Consider the following 20,809-nt stretch of genomic DNA (forward strand, 5'->3'; position numbering starts at 1 on the left):
CTGACTCTCCTTTGTGCACTCCAGTTACATGGCTACATTTGGATTAGGTAGGTTCATGAGTCAGATTGCTGTCTCACCATCCTCAGTGCCTGCCCTACCATTAGGCAGAGTGAGATATCAGTTGCCAGGGATCAGGGTGAGGTGGCGAGCTGGAGGAGGGTGGAACTGTGCATGTCAGGAAGCAAAATATAGTGGGATATAGTGGGAGGGAAGGGAAAGAGAGGCCAGTAACCCTTTTGAAGACCCGTCAGGACAGACCTCTCTCTTTCTTCTTCAGCTTCCACCTTCTCCTGCAAGGTGAGACAGCAGCTGGGGTTTCTGCATTTCCCAGTTGCTTATTTGACACATCAAAAAACTACGTTTCACAGAAAAGGATGGGTGGGTGGAGTTCATAGCCAGGGAAACTCATTGCCTTTGTGTCTTTGCCTTCCAGGCTGGAGCTGCTACAAAGCTCTGCATCTTCTAAGAAACTGCTCTGATCCCGGTACACCTGTAACTCAGCGACCTGCTTGGCTGGGGCCTCTGGGTAGGTATCGCAGCCTTTCACTATATCAGAAGGTCCTGGACTGTACACAAGGCCTTGTGTGTCTAGATGAGCCTGCAGCTTCAAAGAGCTGAGGGGAATATCAGCCCCAGATGAAGGCAGCCATCTCACTTGGCCACTTTTATAGCTAGTTCTGCATTCCCAAGAGACTGTCTCCAAGCCACCAAAATGAAATCCTCCCGGTGATGGTGATGGGTGTTCAGAAGATTCCAAGAGCCCCAGAGCACTTCTGTAGTCCTCATCAGCTGAATAATCTTCCCTCACCAGCCCTCCTGAGGAGAGGGAGTCTACAACAGCAATTGACAAGCAAGAGGGGTCCTCATTGCCCTTATCAAAACCATTTGGACAATAGTCACTTGATCCCCGAGCACCTAAACTGTCTGGAATCAGTTGGAACTGGGGGTTCTCCTGCTCTGTTGGCAGACCGTCTTCCAAGGGCAGCTGCACAGTAGTTGAGATGAAAACTACGGAATCAGCTTCCAAGTGAAGTGCAGGTATCTGAGCAGATGAATTCCTGTTCAGAAAGACCTGTGGACAAATGAACAGATCGTTGCTCCATTGTAAACCAGGAAGAAATTCAACAGGGCAGTATACTGCTGCATAAAATTTCATGGGCAGAAATTGGTCCATCAGAGGTCCTTCTCTAGACACCCCTCTCTTCAAAGGCAAGACAGGTGGTGACTAGACAGAGAGGGGCTTCTCCCATTTGTGGAATACTCTTTCCAGTTGCTCAGGCGCCAGATGAAGGCTGTCTTATTTGTCCAAGCCTTCCCATGAATGACACACTGCTTGTTCTGTTTTTACAATCTGCTGCTCCAAAAAATAATGCTCCCCCATTATTTTTTAAACACTGCCTATTAATAAAAGCATCAGTGAAAAAGCTTCTATTCCAGCTTGCTTCTTGCTATGCTAGATGTCTTCTTGCAAGGGGATTCCCCCCACCCACCCAGAGGGGAGCATTCAAGACTGCAATTTCTTCCATCTGTAGTCTGAAATGACACAGTTCATCCTATCACTTCAGGATTCTTCTCCTCACTACTAACTCACTTTGCTGCAAGTGTAGATTGAGACTTTCACAGGTGGCAACTGGTTTAAAATTGTAGGGTATGCAAAACACTGATGTCCAAGGACGATACAGGTAAGAATAATAGCCTGTTCCAACAGGCTATTATTCCAACACACACACACATGTTTAATTGTTTTTAATTGTTATTTTTTCTATGTTTTTAGCTGTTCTTATTTTTATTTTTAATTTGCCTTGGGTCCCTGTCAACAACAACAATGCAGATCTGTTGATATTTGTGCCAAGCTGAAGCAAACAATTGCTACTCACCAGGGATTTGGGCAGATCCATTTCTGAGGTGCTTAGTTGCATGTACTGCTTAAGGAAAGTCTTTCCAACCCCACTCAACAGGATGAGTCCAAAAATAGAGGCCAACACTATAACAGAAAGGGTCCAGTAGACACCTGAAATGGGATAAGAATAGTTGGGAGAAAAAATAACCTTTCTTTAATTAACACCATTCTATTCCACAGTGGTACCTCAGTTTAAGAACAGTCCTGTTTATGAACGATTCAGTTTACAAACGCCGCAAAACTGGAAGTAGTGTCCCGGTTTGCAAACTTTACCTCAGTCTAAGAATGGAATCCAAACAGTGGAAGGGCACCGGCAGTGGGAGGCCTCATTAGGGAAAGCGCGCCTCGGTTTAAGAATGGTTTCAGTTTAATAACGGACTTCCGGAAGTTCCATTGTATCAGGATTGTGAATGAGGGCTTTTCCCGGGGAATAAGTAGGACCATTGCAGTTTAACCTTTGTATAGCTAATCCTGATGGCCTTGATATGAAACCATTCTGTCTGGTTCCCTGTAACTTGGCTTCTCGAGGCGAGGGAACCACCAGAAGGCCCTCGGCGCTGGACCTCAGTGTCCAGGCAGAATGATGGGGGTGGAGATGCTCCTTCAGGTATACTGGACCGAGGCCGTTTAGGGCTTTAAAGGTCAGCACCAACACTTTGAATTGTGCCTGGAAACGTACTGGGAGCCAATGTAGATCTTTCAAGACCGGTGTTATGTGGTCTCAGTGGCCACTCCCAGTCACCAGTCTAGCTGCCGCATTCTGGATTAGTTGTAGTTTCTGAGTCATCTTCAAAGGTAGCCCCACATAGAGCACATTGCAGTAATCCAAGCGAGAGATAACTAGAGCATGTGCCACTCTGGCGAGACAGTCTGTGGGCAGGTAGGGTCTCAGCCTGCGTACCAGATGGAGCTGGTAAACAGCTGCCCTGGACACAGAATTGACCTGTGCCTCCATGGACAGCTGTGAGTCCAAAATGACTCCCAGGCTGCGCACCTGGTCCTTCAGGGGCACAGTTACCCCATTCAGGATCAGGGAGTCCTCCACACCTGCTCACCTCCTGTCCCCCCAAAACAGTACTTCTGTCTTATCAGGACTCAACCTCAGCCTGTTAGCCGCCACATAAAACCACATCTTCTAAAGACAGCACAGTCTCTGCTGACCTTTATTCCTAGGAAACTGAACCCTGGGTAAGCACAGACACCCCTGGAGTCTCTCGCACATTGAGATATTGGGGTGGTGCACACAAACAGCAAAGATTAGGTAGATTACCCCAGTCCAAAGTGAGAGGGGGTGAAGTCTCTTTGTCTCTTACCTGTTGAGCTAGCTGGCGTTTTAATACACCGCACAGATTCCCTGGTTGGCTGGTTGGCAACTTCTGCTTTGACGCAATAATTGGTATTTGGCTTCACATTCTCAAAGGTGTGTTTTGTTACATTTATTCTTCTTTGTTTGCTATCCATCTTGGTAAAGAAGACACACAGGGTGTCAAAACAGATCCATGCTCTTAGAAACAACAAAAGGCTAGTGTCACTTTTAAGGTCAGTTTTTAAACAGGAAGCCTTTAGATAAGGCTGTGGGCAAACAAGTTTTCTCCAACTTAGTGCTCTCCAGATGTTGGACTACAACTCCCATCAGCCTCAGCCAACATTGCCAGTTGTCAGGGATGGTGGGAGCAGTACTCCAATTGGATCTGGTGGTCATTCATGTTGAGGAAGGTCAGTGAAAACCACAATTAGATATTTCTGTTGAGGCCTAATGGCTAAGAAACTGAGTTGTGGATCAGGAAATCCCTGGTCCAAATCTAGCCTCTACAAAAAGGAAAGAAAGAAAACCCAGTTGCACTGTAGTCCTATGGATCTCTTCTCAGAAGTAAGTTCCACTAAGATCCATCTGCACTATATATTTAAAGCAGTTTCATGCCACTTTAAACAGTCATGGCTTCTCCCAAAGTATCTTGGGAATTTCAGTTTTCTAAGGGTGCTGGGAGTTGCTAGGACACCACCTATTCCTCTCACAGCTACAATTCCCAGAGGCCCCTGCAAAGATGGATTAACCGTTAAACAATTCAGAATTGTAGCACTTTCTGGGCCATACGCCTGTGCTGGGTGGAGCCAGGGCAAAAGTGGGTGGACCAACAAACACAACTTCCCCTTTTGTACAATAGGCTAGTTTCTACTATCTTCCATCTAGGCAAGCAAGAAATATTATCAATGTTAAGGGAAACATTCCAGCCAGGCAAAAACACTTGGCATGTGAAGCAAGGACAATGAGTAGGGTGGCCAGGACAGAGTTTCAAGGACCAAGGAAGGACGCCTTCAGCCTCTGGCCCTGAGGTTCTCCACCCCTGTGTGAACCCATTCAATACAATCTGCCTGGTTCAAGGAAATGGGCATCAAGGAAAGGGAGAATCTTGTTCAACAACAACAACAACAACAACAAACCCAACAGCTGTTCAGTTCATCTTCACACAACATTATGTTCTGGAAATCTCCCCCTTCACTACTGAGGATGATCAGGATCTTTAGAAGGGATGTAAAATCCAATGAGTCATTTTCCTTCAGTAGGATCTGGGGCATAGAGATGGATACCGTAATGCTACGATCTGCAGCAGCCAGAGAGAGAATGAGGGGGCCAACAACAGCTGTAAAGAGAGAGGAAAAGAAGGAGATACATTTGGCTGGTTCCCTTTCACCTTTCAGTGCCCCAGACAGAACAGGCAACTCAGATCTCGCCATCATCAGCACTTTTAATTTCTGCGCTTTCTTCTGAATGTCAGGACTAGACGACGTGCCGTATTAAATCCATGTTTACATTACATTATGTTTTAAACCAGAGATGGACAGGACACCCCTTCAGAAGGAGCCGCCTTTCTTCTGCAAAGTAGTACATGCATGGTCACCTAACCCAATTCAAGTCTTCGACAGAAAAAGTTTGCTTACTGTCTTTGTATGGCTGCAGCCAATCCGAATAGGTCCATTCTGACCACCTGCCTCCATCCTGGGCTCTCACCCTGGCTTGGTAAAAACTGAAAACGTCTGACAGATGAAGCTGGCAGCTTCGGTTTCCTCTGAGATTCCTTCTTCTGCAGGACGGCTCTTTGATCCAGTCAGGATAAGATCTGTTACTTAGAAGCAGAAGATGCAATAGTACCATGACATCTCTTATCTTACCATTTGTTCCACCCTACCCACAACCAGCCTGTCTGTGAAGGGCAGCACCCAGAGAGGAGGAAGAGTCACCACTGCCCAAAGTGGCAAGACAAGCAAGAGGCTTATCGGGTGGGGGCCTGCACCTTCTACCCCAACACCATCATGCCTCCCCCCTCGCAGGTGGAATTGCTGTTGCCAAAGCCAGCTCCCGCCCTTCGCTGCTGCAGAGTGCTACCCTCTGCTGGGTGTTTGCTGCCTCCTGCTCCTCAACTCTGGCAGCTGCAGTGGCAGGCTCATGGATGGCTGTGGCAGGCTCCTCTGCTCACCCCTTCTTCTTGCTTGCCCTCTTTGGGGCAGCCCAGGTGTAAGTATAGGTTTGCTGCTGCCACCCATGAGTGTGCCAGTGGTGGGGTTGAGGAGCAGCAAAGAGCAAGCACCCAGCAACAGTGAGCAAGTGCTGGCCACCAGAAGGTGCTGAGGGCTAGGACACAGGGGTTGCCATCTGGGGTTTTGCCTCTAGCAGCAACATGGCTTGGGCCAGGGCTTACCCTGAAAGTTAATCTCTCGTTCATGATTTCAGTCATGATCAAAATGATACTGCTTTCAGGAAGACTGTGGCCAGGATAGAGCCAATGGTGTACCTCCATACCTGGAGCACTGATTTACCCCCTGTTGTTGTTGTTGTTGTTATTTATTGAACATGATCATTTCTTGTTACGCACAAAGGCATCCAAAAGGCTTGCAACATATTTAAGACCATAAGCATAAACAACTAAAACACATTGTAGAAAAAACACATTTACATGAAAACATATGTTCTTCATTTAAAAAAATGGACAAGGAGCAACAATAAATAAGAGCAGCAGAAAACATTGGCAACCTAGCTAAAAGCAAGCAACATCACTGTAGTCCAATCAAAAGCCTGAAAGGAAAAGTATGTTTTTACCTGAAGGCCTCTGAAAAGAGAGTGGCACAGATGGGGGAGCCACAACTGAAAAGGCCCTTTCCTTTGTCACCTATGACCACCCCACCCCCCAGAAAACACATCAAGGGAAACTGCTCTTAACACCCATAGAGACTGTCAGGGAACTGCCATCGGAGAGTCAGGTGGTGGAGGGGCTCAAGGAGGCTAGGAGACCCTCGGATGCGGAGGAAGGAACCAGCAGGGGGAGAGAGAGAGTTCATGGAGAAACTCAGTCGGAGGGATGGCTCCAAGAGACTTCCAGTGAAAACAGCGGGGAGGTCTCAGGACCTCCTCTGGGTACACCTACTCCTCGCAGGAAACTGTCACGCCGAGAATCCCGAAGGAGAGTTTCCGTTAAGGAAGTCTTATGTTGGCGCAAATTCCGGAAACGCCCACTGACAGATTCTGCCAGCGATTGAGGGAGTCATGCTTTGAGGGCTCCAGTAAAGGCAGAGCTTTGAGACCTATGCCAAGCTCTGAGGGATTCAGCTTTTATGCACAAGCAGCTCATTATCCCATCTCAGAGACTTGCCTTGAAATCTAAATAATTTTCAAGCGGTGATTTGGGTCAGTACTGTGGCACTGGGAGTGTGGGTGGATAGACTGAAACTTACCCTCCCCATCATTCCACAGTCCTACAGCTGCTGCACAAATAACAAAAACCAGGAACATTAGTTGCACTCACACAGTTAACTTCTTGGCAAGTTTGACCCTCAGTGTTGACAACGCTTAGCTAGGTGGACTGATTGTCTGGTTCAGTATAAGTTCAAAAGAGGTAGTTCTTGGAAAAGAAAATGTCAGCATACCCATTACTTTTCTCCACCTCATACTGAGTGCTGTTGGTCGAGTTTGGAGACTGGTGCCATGTCAAGAAAGTGTAGAAGTTCTCCGAAATTAGTGTCACGTTTTGTGGAGGAAGCAGGATTCCTTAGAATGAATGAGAAGGGGGAAGTGAACAAATCAAGAACTCTGGAAGGAAAGAGCTCTCCAAATATGCTACTTTCACCCGAAAAGGATAAATCCTGATGAATATTGTATATACTTAGAATTCAGGGGATGGGAAAGGCTGGATTCAAGCCAGGCCCAGATGCAGAGTGAGATGGTTGGGATGGGTTTTGGTTTCTCTCCATTTCTCATCCTTCCCCCCCCCCCCCCAGTATTTAGTTAAGTTCTCCATATTTCCATAGCAGTTTGCATTTTGCTTCTTTTTTAAAAAGTCCTCATGAAAATTCATCAGCATTCTTCTAGGCAATGTAGCTTAATATAACGTGATTCCAAAGCTATTTTCTCTAATACGATGCATGTTTGTAAGTTGCATTCGCTAATTTTACCCAAACATACACATTTTTGTACCGATAACTTGGCCGGAGAACTGTGTTGCAAAATTCACAGAAGGGTGAATTTTGAATCATGGCTGTTTTTTAGAAAGAGCAGATTGAGTAAGGTCACCTTTAAATGCAAACTGAATCTAGCGTCTCACCCACCCTGTGGTTTGCAGATCTGGCTTGAACTCATACCAGGATGCAGAAGATCTTCTTCAAAGATCTACCAAATAAGTAGCAGGACTGCAAAGGAACTTTGAATCACCGGATGTCAGACGAGTTACAAGTGGGCAGCCCCACCCAAATGGGCCAATTCCCCACCCGTTATACAGGCTGCAGATGTATGCTGTGTATTGTCTGTTGAACAGATATCTGTTAGGAGACATCTGAATGCAGTCCTGTATAGGCAAGCTTTTTAAAGATTTAATGTTTTACCATGTTTTGACATATGCTGGAAGCTGCCCAGAGTGACTGGTGGGGAACAAATGAATAATAATAATAATAGAAGAAGAAGAAGAGTTTGGATTTGATATCCCGCCTTTCACTCCCTTTAAGGAGTCTCAAAGCGGCTAACATTCTCCTTTCCCTTCCTCCCCCACAACAAACACTCTGTGAGGTGAGTGGGGCTGAGAGACTTCAGAGAAGTGTGACCGGCCCAAGGTCACCCAGCATCTGCATGTGGAGGAGCGGGGAAGCGAACCCGGTTCCCCAGATTACGAGACTACCGCTCTTAACCACTACACCACACTGGCTCTATAATAGTAGTAGTGGTGGTGGTGGTGGTGGTGGTTGCTCCACACAGCTGATGGTTAAAGTAACAGCTTTATTAAGCAAAGCTCTGCGCAGCTTCCTGGTGGAGCTCTAAAAATCCAGTTCTACAGGTTAGGTGGCTCTTAAAGCAACAGTGCAGAGTTTTTTTCTGTGTACCTGAAGGTAACATTTCCTAAATGGATATGAATTCACCTGAAGGAATGGGGTCTGAAAGGATAGGGGTTTGAGGAAACCAGTTTTGAATTGGGATGATTGGGAGATTGGAACAGAGGGAATCCTCAATTAGCTAAAGGTATCCTGATGCTTTCAACTTTTCTTTGCATTGACCTGATTCTCTAATTTCCTGACACATTTCATCTCTAACTGTGGCTGCCTCTGTACTAAGTAGAACTGCTTTCTTTTCTGCTGCCCTCCTTCCTGGCCACCTCTAGCTCCACAATTTACAGGTAGATTGCCTTTTCAGGAAGACACCCCCTAGCCCTTCCCTTATGCCATGGGTAGGCAAACTAAGGCCCAGGGGCCGGATCCGGCCCAATCGCCTTCTAAATCCGGCCCGTGGACAGCCTGGGAATCAGTGTGTTTTTACATGAGTAGAATGTGCCCTTTTATTTAAAATGCATCTCTGGGTTATTTGTGGGGCATAGGAATTCATTCATTTCCCCCCCCCAAAATATAGTCCCCCCACCACCACAAGTGGACCACCCCCCTGCTGAAAAAGTTTGCTGACCCCTGCCTTACCCTCTCCTTTGAGGAAATATCAGCTGATCATTTCAGTTGACAGCCATCAGCTTAAACCAGTGATAGGGCAGGACACTTCCTTGACTTATCCAAGGTCAAAGTTTGTGTTGCAATACTCAGAAATGCCTGCATATATAGCACAACTTCCTAATGCCTTGTAATTCTGGGTCCTGGTAATCGCGAAGATCTAGAATGCTGCACAAATCAAACGAGGTGTCTGTGATCTATGTGAACCTATATGAACCTCATTAACGCCTCACCAGTGTGTGGGCAGGTCAGGGCTTTGGGGGCAGACACCCATGGTTCTCTCAGCAGAATAAGGACCCAAGAACTCAGTAGTTCTTGCTTATCACACTTTGATATAAGTAATAGACATGGTCATTTAAAATTAATTGACATACATATATTCCATGACTCTCTCATAAAAACTCAACTCCAGAACATAAAATTACCTAATTGCATCACTTCATCTAGGCTGACCTTTTGCCTTTTGCCAGTTTTTGCTTGATGTTATCAAAGCAACATATTCCTGTGCTTGCATGCATGAATTTATTGGAAAACAGGATTTCCTTCTCAGCTTATATCCCCCCCCCCCCGCAAAGCCCTGGAAGGACCTTTATCTACAAATAGATAAAAGGTCTTCAGGACACATTCTTTCTTTGCTAGAAATGGGGGTGGGCGCAGCTATGGCCATTCAGATGTTGTTGGGCTACCACTCCCATCATCCTTCATCTTAGCTGGGAGGCTGGTGGGAGGTGGAGTCCCACAACTTCCAGAGGAGTCCCCAAGTTCCCCATCCCTGGTGCAGGCACTAGGAGCCAAGAACAGCTAGTCAACTTTTCTTCACCAACTTAAGCAAGCAAAGACTTACCAAGTTGGAAGGAGTGACCGATAAAGAGCAAAAATGCAGCCCACAATGCAACGGCCATGGTTCCTGGCTGGCGGGCTCTGCTCTCCTTCCATCTGTCTCGCGGCCATGCATTTGAATCATATGAATTGGACAAATGTGGAAGGATGAATTCCTGAAGTTACCACACCTTAAGACTGAGTTCTCTCATTGCACACCAATTACTTAAGTGAAGGATTAGCGAGCAAATTCTTTTTGAACAGGGGGAGGAGCAGGAAGAGGGTGCGTCAGTACAGTCCTTTTGTTTATGTGCACATGATCTGCAAGTGGAATGCTGGTTGGGAGCCAGTATGCTGTGGATACTAAACGTCACAACAAGCCACCTGAGTCAAAGTAAAAAGGAAGCTTTATACCTGCCCCTTTTAATCCTAGCTGTCAGTGTCAAACAGAGCTCCTTTTGCAAAAGCAGACTAACAGAGTGATGGACTAGGGCTGGGTAGATCTAGGTTGAAATCCCCACTCACAATTACTTCCATTGCCAACTTTTCACCTGTATGTGGTCATCCACATCTGCAAAAAGGGAGAGGGAGAGTGAGGGTGATGATTGGATGCCTGGTTTTTCCCATGGGGGATGTGTATTCCTGACGATCTGTGCCATTCACAAGCAAAGACAATGATTTTAAATGGTTCTGTTTCCCACCCCAAGCAAATAAAACTTATAAAGTAAAAATGCTTGGGGGCAATGGCTATTTGATGGTGGGCAACAAAGAACAATGGGTGGCGCTGTGGGTTAAACCACAGAGCCTAGAACTTGCTGATCAGGTCGGCGGTTCAAATCCCCACGATGACGGGATGAGCTCCCGCTGCTCGGTCCCTGCTCCTGCCAACCTAGCAGTTCGAAAGCAGGTCAAAGTGCAAGTAGATAAATAGGTACCGCTCCGGCGGGAAGGTAAACGGCGTTTCCGTGCGCTGCTCTGGTTCACCAGAAGCAGCTTAGTCATGCTGGCCACATGACCCAGAAGCTGTATGCCGGCTCCCTCGGCCAATAAAGCGAGATGAGCGCCACAGCCTCAGAGTTGGTCACGACTGGACCTAATGGTCAGGGGTCCCTTTACCTTTACCTTTAACCAAGAACAATAGCAGCACTGTAAATAGGAAAAAGGGAATAAGAAAGAAGTGGGGAAATAACCATATCCAATATGTAAGACGCAATCACTGCCACTGTCAGGAAAATCTAAAACAGTGACATTATTTTTGCAAATCACCACACCAGGCTGAGATCATTCAAATTTAATTAAACAAGAACCATTTCAGATAAAGTTTGCATGATAAACAGGTACAGATCAGCAAACCTCCTCCCTACTCCTGTGTTAATGAACACATTACCTGCATTATATGATAAAAGCCTGCTGTAATTAAAGGACTTCAATGACCAGCTAAACACAATGAGGGAGAGGGCCAACTGCTGTTCACAGGTCAGAGTGGTCCATAATTGGGCTGCAGCTACTGAGAAAGGGCCCCCCCCATTGCTTCTTACACCCTAGATACTGTAGTTCCTTTCTTTCTTACAGCTGTCAACAATGGATGGATCATTGTTTATTGGGAAGGTCTGTAGCTCAGTAGTAGCGGCACGTGACTTGCATGCAGAAGGCCCCAGGTTCAGTCTGAAAATCCCAGAGAGCTGCTGCCAGCCAGTGTGGACAATACAGAGCTAGATGGCCCAATGGCCTGACTCCATATGAGGCAGCTTCCACTGTTCCTGTGTTGCTCTGCCACTCTTTCAGTCTTCACTCTTATTTTTATAGTCTATCCATTTTCAGTAGTAAACACAGACAAATGGTCTAACTCGAAATAACTCCCTATTGCCTGCACCCTGCTTGCCATTCACTCCATGTACATAAGATATTCACATACAGGTGCTTAACAAATCATGTGTAAATATTGAAGGCATTAGGAAATATGATGCTCATTGTCTCAGTGGATTTACTCCAGCAATTACCATGAGTCAATGGATGTGTCTTTGTCATGTCACGGTTTCTGATGTGTTGAATAAAAATGCACCATGTTTCCTCAGGATTGTCCTTAGTGTGTTGTCTGTAAGTTGCTTAGTTTTTCCACAAGTGCATTGGCAGCTGTATTCCAAATCTGAGCCAAAATTTGTCTGATGGTCACCAAAACAAGGATTAATAATTCTTTAAACAATTAGCCCTTTAAAACTTCAGTTTAACCATGCTAGTCTGGGATCACAGAAAACCACTTGACTTGTAATAAGACTTCATCCATTATTAAACTCCAAAAACCTTGAACCACCATGCAGTTCCACATGTGGTTGTAAGATCCCAAGCGCTGGGCAACCTCTCCAATATAGTGGGTTTGATTGCGGGTTTCTTTTATTGCATATGAGAGGTGTGCAACACCACCAAGATAGTATCTTTATGTGGTTTTCTTTCAACCTTACAGATATGGTCTTAGTTGTCTGTTTCCCCCAAAGTTTATGCCACTCAGTTGGCTCAGTATTATACTTCAAATCTGATTTCCGCAGAGATTTTAAGGAACCTAGATTGTCCACCATTGCCTCACAAATAATTTATAGATGTGTGTGTGTGTAGAATTTAGATGTAACTGTTCTATAGGTTTGAGTGGTATGATGGCTTGAAACATATAGTTGGATGAAAAGTGTATTATTTGATGAACCATCAGTCAGTTTTGTCTCCAAGGCTTTGTATCTCACCCTTCAAAACTTTTACAGTCAAAATATTATTATACATACAATAGTGAAATAAATAAATGACTAAATAATATAGTTTTGTGATTAGAAGTTTTGATAAAAGGTAAAGGGACCCCTGACCATTAGGTACAGTCGCAGACGACTTTGGGGTTGCGGCACCCATCTCGCTTTATTGGCTGAGGGAGCCGGCGTACAGCTTCTGGGTCATGTGGCCAGCATGACTAAGCCGCTTTCTGGCGAACCAGAGCAGCACACGGAAACGCCGTTTGCCTTCCCGCCAGAGAAGTATTTATCTACTTGCACTTTGATATGCTTTCAAACTGCTAGGTTGGCAGGAGCAGGGACTGAGCAACGGGAGCTCACTCCGTCGTAGGGATTCGAACCACCGACCTTCTGATCGGCAAGCCCTAGGCTCTGCGGTTTAACCCATAGGGCAAATTGAGCCAGGAGTACTGCAGACAACTGCCTTAGGCCATCTCCAAAATGTTGTGGGGGTTTAGTCTGCAACATCTCATTGATGCAGTAATAGTGAATTTATACTGGGCTGGGCTGACATCGTTCTGCTTTATTAGTTGTTCTGTGATAGACTTCTGGAGGCGGCGCGAACGGTAATGGCTGCCCTCCTCTAACCGGGAGAGGGAAGCTCCGCTTAAAACGGGTCGTCCGCTACGGCGAAGCGGAGACCCACATCGGAAAACCGCAGGCGGCAGAAGCCTGCAATCTTGGGACCCGGCGGGCGCCAGGAGCTGCCCCCAAAACGTTGAAGGAACCCCGTAAGGGGCTCCGGATCGCGGAGGGGGTAGCAGCGCTGAGGGTCGTTCCACAATCAACGGAGCGAAGCCGCGTAGCTGTTGCCGGTGAGCGCTGACCTTTCTTCCTGAAATTTTTGTTTCGGAAAGCAACAACCCGTGAGTAATAAGGACTTTTAAAAAATCTAAAGACTTAAAAGTTACTGAATTTGGCTGAAAGCGGGGTGACGAAAAAAAAAGGAAGTCCGTCTTCCGCTGCTATTGAACTTCAAAGCAAAGAGCAGGAGGAGTGGAGGCAGAGAGTGAACTTTTAATCTAATGGATCTGAGCACCCACTGAACTTCTTTTGAAGCAGAATAAGGACTGTAAGCATTGGATTTTATGTTTTGATTTGGACTGTGATATCCTCTTCTATTGGAATTACAATTTAAGTAAGAAACCCAGGTGCTGGAACTGCCTGAGTAACTGTAGCAGTCAGTCTGCAGATCTGGATATTTTGAATATAAACTTGGAAACAATCTGAGGGGGTTTGGATTTGCTACTTTGAGGCACCATTTGGAATACCAGCAAGCACTGTTTGAGACATTGTGTTCTTTTAATACCAACTCTGCTAAAACTTTTTATTTGAAGGTTTCTGGACATTGATTTTGATTTTATGAACTTTACTGGAATTGATCTCTTCCCGAAAGACATTTTAAGCTCCCCCTAGAGGTTTTGGGATTTACAGCAGTGGCATCGTTTTACTTTCTCTTTCCCGGCCTCCTGCCTGACTGTCACCATCTGGGCCGTTTCTTTCTCATGGGAATAACTCAGCTTGACCTTGACTTTTAGATAACTTTGGAATGAGTGGTGCAAGAAAAAAGGAGTCTAAAGAAAAGGAACCTAGAGTAAGAACTAGACAAACAACCCTAGCCTCAGCCTTACAGTCACGTAGATTGTCTGTGCCTATTTTGCTTTCTGAGGAAGAAGCTGTTTCTCTGCCACGGGCAGGGGAAGGAGAAACTGAGGAATTACAATTGGAAGATATGGCCTCAGGAACAACTGCTTCTATTTTAGAGAAAATCTATGAAAAATTGGAATCTTTGGACAAGAGAGTGGAATCTCTGGATAAAAAAGCCGATGAGCAAACATACAAAATCGACCAAAACACAGAATGCTTAAATAGATTAACTGGACAAGTGGCACAGAATGCACAAGCAATTGGAGAATTGAAGGAGGCTGCAGGTGAAAATCGGAAACTGGCTGAAGATACCAGCCAAAGACTTGGAAAGTTAGAGAAAGAGGTAAGACCACTCAGTAAACAAGTAGGTGAACACCAGACCTACCTTTCTATGATTGAATTGCAGAACAGGGAGACTAACTTAAGGATAAGGTCGGTACCAGAAGTGGAAGAAGACAACTTAGCTGAGTTTCTGACCAAAATATTTTCCAAGTCCTGGAACCTAGAGGAAAAAGACTTTAAAATCGTATCAGCTTTCAGGCTTGGAAGACTTATAAAGAAAGACAAACCCAGAGACTGTTTGATAACATTGAGATCAAAGGAGGAAAGGGACAAGATTTTGGGCCTGCACTACGGAAAGTCACTGGACATCTTGGACAAAAGAATTGAAATTTACAAGGACATTCCTAAACAACTTTTGGATCTTAGATCTGAGTATTTGGAACTAGCAAGATTGTTGAGGAGCAACTCAATCATCTTCAGGTGGGATTTTCCCCAAGGACTATCTTTCACTTTTAGAGGGAAGAAGATTAAAATTAGAACATCGGAAGACAAAGATAAGTTTCTGACTGCATACGGAGAGGACCTTCACAAAGGACTTGAATTACCCTCGGGGCCTGAACCACCAGGGGTACCTGCACCCTCGGACCCTGAAGACCCGAAGAACAAAGTACCACCCCCAGAAAAATAACCAGATTTATTCAGGATGTCTCTGCAACTTTTGAGCTGGAATATAAATGGCTGTAACATTCCGGAAAAAAGGAGGAAAATTTTTCATATATTAAAAAGGGAACAATTGGACATTATTTGTTTACAAGAAACACATGTGACTAGGCTCCATAGAAAAGTGTTAATAAACAAAAGACTTGGTCAGGAATTTATATCTTCAGACACAGTAAAGAAGAGAGGCGTGGTGATATATGCAAAAGAGAGCCTGTCACCTAAATTTTTATTTAAAGATGAACATGGAAGAACTTTGGCAATCGAAATACAACACCAAGGAGAGAAGATTTTGTTACTAGGAATTTATGCACCAAATGAAGGGAAATCGGAATTTTATAAGAAGTTGCATGAGACTATGCTGGAGTATCTGGACTATGACAACATCATTATGATGGGAGATATGAATGGGGTCGTATCAACTAACATGGATAAGTCACAAAGCCAAAATGTCACGAAAGATGGCAGACTACCAAAGACCTTTTTTGAAATGACAGACAATATGGACTGGATTGACATCTGGAGAATGAAGAACCCCTTGGGAAAAGAAGGTACATTTTTCTCTGAAGCCCAGCTGACTTGGACAAGAATCGACCAAATATGGATAACTAGAGGTCTGGCACCCAAGGTCAGGAAAGTGGAAATCTGCCCAAAGACCTGCTCCGACCATAATGCACTGAAAATGGACATGACATTATTACCAACCGGTTCCTTTAGATGGAAGATGAATGACAATTTGTTTAGAGATCAGGAGATCATTAAGAAGGCCCAAAAAGTTTTGAAGGACTACTTTGAGATAAACATGAACACTATGGTGGAAAAAAGAACTATTTGGGACGCAAGCAAAGCCGTGATGAGGGGGTTCTTGATACAACAGAATGTTGTAAAGAAAAGAACACAAAATGAGAGGAAAGATAAGATCTTGGAGAAAATTAAAGAGTCAGAGAAGAAGTTAAGATCAAATCCGAAGTCACAGCCGATTCTGAGAGAAATTAAACTCCATCAGGCACAATATTCTAAACTGATAAACCAGGAAATAGAGTGGAAGATTAAACTAATGAAACAAAAAACTTTTGAATCGGCAAACAAATGTGGGAAACTGCTGGCTTGGCAGTTGAAGAAGAGACAAAAGTTAAATATAGTTACAAACCTGGAAATTGAAGGAAGAAACATCCAGAACCCCGTGGAGATTAGAAAGTGCTTTCAGAAATATTTCAAAAAAATATACACTCAAGGGCCGCAGGATGAGGTTGAGATTAAACAATTTTTGGAAAAAAATGGACTTAAAAAACTGTCACAAGAAAATAGATCACTCCTGAACAGCAAAATAACACGACAAGAGATCGAACAAGCCATTCAGAACATGAAACTGGGCAAATCTCCAGGGCCAGATGGTCTGACCTCCAAGTATTACAAGATATTAAGAGACTATTTGATACAACCATTGATGGAGGTCAGTAATGAAATTATGGAGGGAAAGAAGGCGCCGGAATCGTGGAAGGAAGCTTTTATCACATTGATACCAAAATCAGAAACTGAAAAGACACAACTCAAGAACTATCGTCCCATCTCCCTTTTAAATGTGGATTACAAAATATTTGCTGACGTTTTGGCAAGCAGACTTAAAAGAGTTTTAAATGAAGTAATTCATAAAGATCAGGCAGGCTTTCTCCCAGGTAGACACATGTTTGCTAACACAAGGAACATTATTGACATTTTAGAACTTTTGCAAACAGACATAAATACAAAAGCAGTGTTAATTTTTATAGACGCGGAGAAGGCCTTTGATAATATCTCTTGGAAATTTATGAAGGGAAATCTAAAAGAAATGGGAGTGGGACGGGGTTTTGAGAATGGAATTGATGCAATATATTCAGAACAAAAGGCAAAACTGATAGTTAACAATGTGGTTACAGAAGAGTTTAAAATTGAAAAAGGAACACGACAAGGCTGCCCGATTTCCCCTCTGTTATTTATTTCGGTTCTGGAGGTGCTCTTGAATATGATTAGAGGGGACCGGTTGGTGCAAGGGATTCAGGTCGGAGCGAAACAATATAAACTTAAAGCTTTTGCAGATGACCTAGTTTTGACTTTGCAGGAGCCAGAACCTAGTACGAAAAGAGTATTGCAATTGATTCAAGACTTTGGTCGGGTGGCGGGATTTAAACTAAATAAACAGAAAACTAAGGTGCTGGGGAAAAAATTGACAGACATAGAGTCAGAACGGTTTCAGAGAGAAACAGAATTAACTATGGTAAAAAAAGTAAAGTACCTAGGGCTAAACATAACAGCAAAAAATCTGAGTCTATTTAAGGATAATTATGAAAAATGTTGGTCTGAAATTAAGAGAGACTTGGACAGTTGGACAAAACTGAAGCTTTCTTTGTTAGGCCGAATTGCTGCTATTAAGATGAATGTATTGCCAAAGATGTTGTTTTTGTTTCAAACATTGCAAATTGTGGACAAGACGGAGTGCTTCCGGAAGTGGCAGAGAGATATTTCTAAATTTGTCTGGCAGGGCAAAAAGCCCAGAATTAAGTTTAAGATATTAACTGATGCGAAAGAAAGAGGGGGCTTTGCCCTGCCAGACTTAAAGCTGTACTACGAAGCCGCAGCTTTCTGCTGGCTAAAAGACTGGCTACTTCTCGAAGACACTGATGTATTGGATCTAGAAGGTTTTAACAATGCTTTTGGTTGGCACGCATACCTATGGTATGACAAAGTTAAGATCAATAAGGCCTTTAAAAACCATATTGTCAGGAAAGCAGTATTCAACGTCTGGACAAAATACAAAGACTTATTGGAAAACAAAACTCCGAGGTGGCTTTCCCCTCTGGAAGCTAAGGCCCGAAAAAGACCCAATATGGAGGCCAAATGGCCAAAATATTGGGAAATATTAGAAAAAGATGGAGACAATTGGAAATTGCAGAGTTTGGAGAAAATGAAGGATAAAGTGCGAGACTGGTTACATTACGCTCAGATTAAAGAAGTCTTTAAAAATGATAAAAAGTTAGGGTTCCAGGTGGAGAAATCGAAGTTGGAAACAGAATTGTTAGAACCAAAGACTAAAGTATTATCAAGAATGTATAACTTGCTGTTAAAATGGAACACACAAGACGAAATGGTTAAATCGGCTATGATAAAGTGGGCACAGGACATTGGGCATAACATTATGTTTGAGGACTGGGAAAGGTTGTGGACCAATGGGCTGAACTTCACTGCATGTAATGCTTTGAAGGAAAATGTAATGAAAATGATATACAGATGGTACATGACCCCAGTTAAACTTGCCAAAATATACCATTTGTCTGATAATAAATGTTGGAAATGTAAAGAAAATGAAGGAACATTCTTTCACCTCTGGTGGACTTGCCCTAAAGTGAAGGCCTTCTGGGAAATGATATATAATGAGTTGAAAAAGGTATTTAAATATACCTTCACTAAGAAATCAGAAGCCTTCCTCCTGGGTATTGTCGGCCAGAAGGTGTTAAAGAAGGACCGAACATTTTTTATGTATGCAACAACGGCAGCAAGGATACTCATCGCTAAGAACTGGAAAACTCAAGATCTACCCACACTGGAAGAGTGGCAGATGCAGCTGATGGACTATATGCAATTGGCGGAGATGACTGGCAGAATCCGAGACCTGGGAGAAGAAAGGATTGAAGAAGATTGGAAGAAATTTAAGATTTATTTACAAAAATATTGTAATTTGGTTGAATGTTAAGAAGGATGCTTGATCATAAAATAATTGGCCACCACTAAATTAGACTGGAATTTGATGATAAGTGAGATTAAAGAAAACATAAACCTTTTGGAGAATTGTTAGATTATATTTAAATAAGTGGAAATAAGATTGTAAACAAGATGATAATTTGCTTGAAAAAAATTTTCAACGATGTAAGTGGGAGCAGGAGACGTGAGGAAGTCCAAAGAAGTTATGAGATTTTGTTATGATATAACTAATGTTGTTTATTATTTGTGCATTTCTTTTATAAAAAAACCTTAATAAATATTTATATATATAAAAAAAATAGTTGTTCTGTGATAGCTCCCAAATGCTACCACCATTTTGCTAGCTGCAGAACTCTTGCACTGTAGTGCAATGAAAGTGGGACAAAAAAGTAGTAGGCCTGGGATATTTATCGTATGAAAAGTTACAGGCTTTCAGCAGGAAGCTATGTGGCATGAACCAATTTGCAAATGAAGCAGTATGTCTACTGCAAAACACTGGCAGGCGCAAACAGTCTTGAAAGCATAATTGTGTATATGCAATTCTGAATGAGTAGCTAATTATCTGAAAGGGAATACTTCCTTCCACCCACACATCCCAGTGGGGCAGTTGGGTGATGTGAGACTCTTAAGAGGGTCTCCCATTTTTTATGGCAATATGTATTCCTTCCGGTCCTGCTGTCCTCCGTTAATTTATCCCTTTTGCCCTGGACTATTTAACTTTTCATACCTAACATTCGCTCTGTTGATTGATTGCAAGAATTACAAAACTACCCTGTAAGAACTCTGGGCAGTAGCAAATCGTAACTATCTTGACCATGTCAACAAAAAGGTGGCTGAAACGTGTACCAACCATTTCAGGCCCTACAATTAGCAAGTGAGGTCTTATTGGTGGTGCTGCCAATAAGGGCTGCTGGTTGGCATTGACCCATGACAGGGCCTTCCCAGTGCTGGCTCCAAGTTTGTGCAATGCCCATCCTGGTGAAGTGCATTGATCTCCCTCATTATTGAGATTCAGGCATTTGATTGCTGAATATTGTTTTTACCATTGATGTTTGGCATCCTAGGCTCCTTTGGGAGGAAAAGAGGGATAACATCCAATTCAGCATTGTTAGAGTCAGCTTTTTAAATAATGTCAATAGTTAATTAATTAATTCCTTATCCTTGTGGCTGCAAACAGGTGCATCTCAGCATCTCACAAGCCCAAGCAGAGTTGAGTAAGATTGTCTGCTCTTCAAAGGATGAGGTTTCAGTTCCTTGCAGATCCTAGCTCCTTTCCGTGGAAAAAGCAGAACAAAGAAAACTGATATGAATCCAGAAGCCTCTCCTTCTTCTAGGAACCATGTGGCCTCAGGGAGACCTTTCTTAGTCTCAGCCCTCCTACCCACCTGCAGTGACAAAGTGTGGGTGGCGTGCCAAATGTCGCAGCCCTTTAAAAAGGGCTCATTCTGTTGCCACCACCCCCACGTTCAGGGGGACCTTTCCTCTTTGTATTAGTGATAAATTATGAATGGTGTGTTTTGGTACACTAGCTTATTTGGGATTTATTATTAAATTGTTTTGAATTGCCTTTGGTTGCATGGTAATAACATACTGATGATTAAGGTGGTGTGGGTTTGCTTGTTGTGAACATCACTTTATAGTAATTTTTAGAATACTGTATAAAGGGTAAAGGGGACTCCTGACCATTAGGTCCAGTTGCAGACGACTCTGGGGTTGCGGCTCTCATCTCGCTTTATTGGCCGAGGGAGCTGGTGTACAGCTTCTGGGTCGTATGGCCAGCATGACTAAGCCACTTCTGCCGAACCAGAGCAGCGCATGGAAATGCCCTTTACCTTTCCGCTGGACCTATTTATCTACTTGCCCTTTGACGTGCTTTCGAACTGCTAGGTTGGCAGGAGCAGGGGCCGAGCAACGGGAGCTCACCCCGTCTCAGGGATTCGAACCGCCGACCTTCTGATCGGCAAGT

General features: G+C 43.8%; 1 protein-coding gene across 2 annotated transcripts; it reads right to left on the reverse strand.

Moving 5' to 3' along the window:
- Nucleotides 1–315: 315 nt before the first annotated feature.
- LOC309333970 (uncharacterized protein) lies at nucleotides 316–10,554 on the reverse strand. Of its 2 annotated transcripts, none has more exons than XM_081848090.1 (7): nucleotides 9,717–10,554; nucleotides 6,821–6,941; nucleotides 4,841–5,019; nucleotides 4,343–4,542; nucleotides 3,214–3,361; nucleotides 1,878–2,011; nucleotides 316–1,072 (listed from the first exon to the last, which is right to left on the reverse strand). In XM_081848090.1, exons 1-7 carry the CDS (start codon nucleotides 9,772–9,774, stop codon nucleotides 356–358), a joined length of 1,557 nt encoding a protein of 518 aa, XP_081704216.1. In that variant the 5' UTR covers nucleotides 9,775–10,554; the 3' UTR covers nucleotides 316–355. The 2 variants fall into 2 exon arrangements, with proteins under 2 accessions (XP_081704216.1, XP_081704215.1); XM_081848089.1 differs by having other exon boundaries at nucleotides 4,841–5,025; nucleotides 9,717–10,549.
- Between the last annotated feature and the right edge of the window lie 10,255 nt (nucleotides 10,555–20,809).

The sequence above is a fragment of the Podarcis erhardii genome, assembly GCF_964252035.2.
Source record: "Podarcis erhardii genome assembly, chromosome: Z".
Lineage (NCBI taxonomy): Eukaryota > Metazoa > Chordata > Lepidosauria > Squamata > Lacertidae > Podarcis > Podarcis erhardii.

Coding starts and splice junctions, on each gene's coding strand:
- LOC309333970 (XM_081848089.1), bottom strand. CDS start 9,774: ATGGCCGTTGCATTGTGGGCTGCATTTTTGCTCTTTATCGGTCACTCC. Junction 5,026..6,820: donor GAGGTGGAGAAAAGTAATGG/GTATGCTGACAT, acceptor TCTGCTTCTAAG/TAACAGATCTTATCCTGACT. Junction 2,012..3,213: donor AACGCCAGCTAGCTCAACAG/GTAAGAGACAAA, acceptor ATCCCATTTCAG/GTGTCTACTGGACCCTTTCT.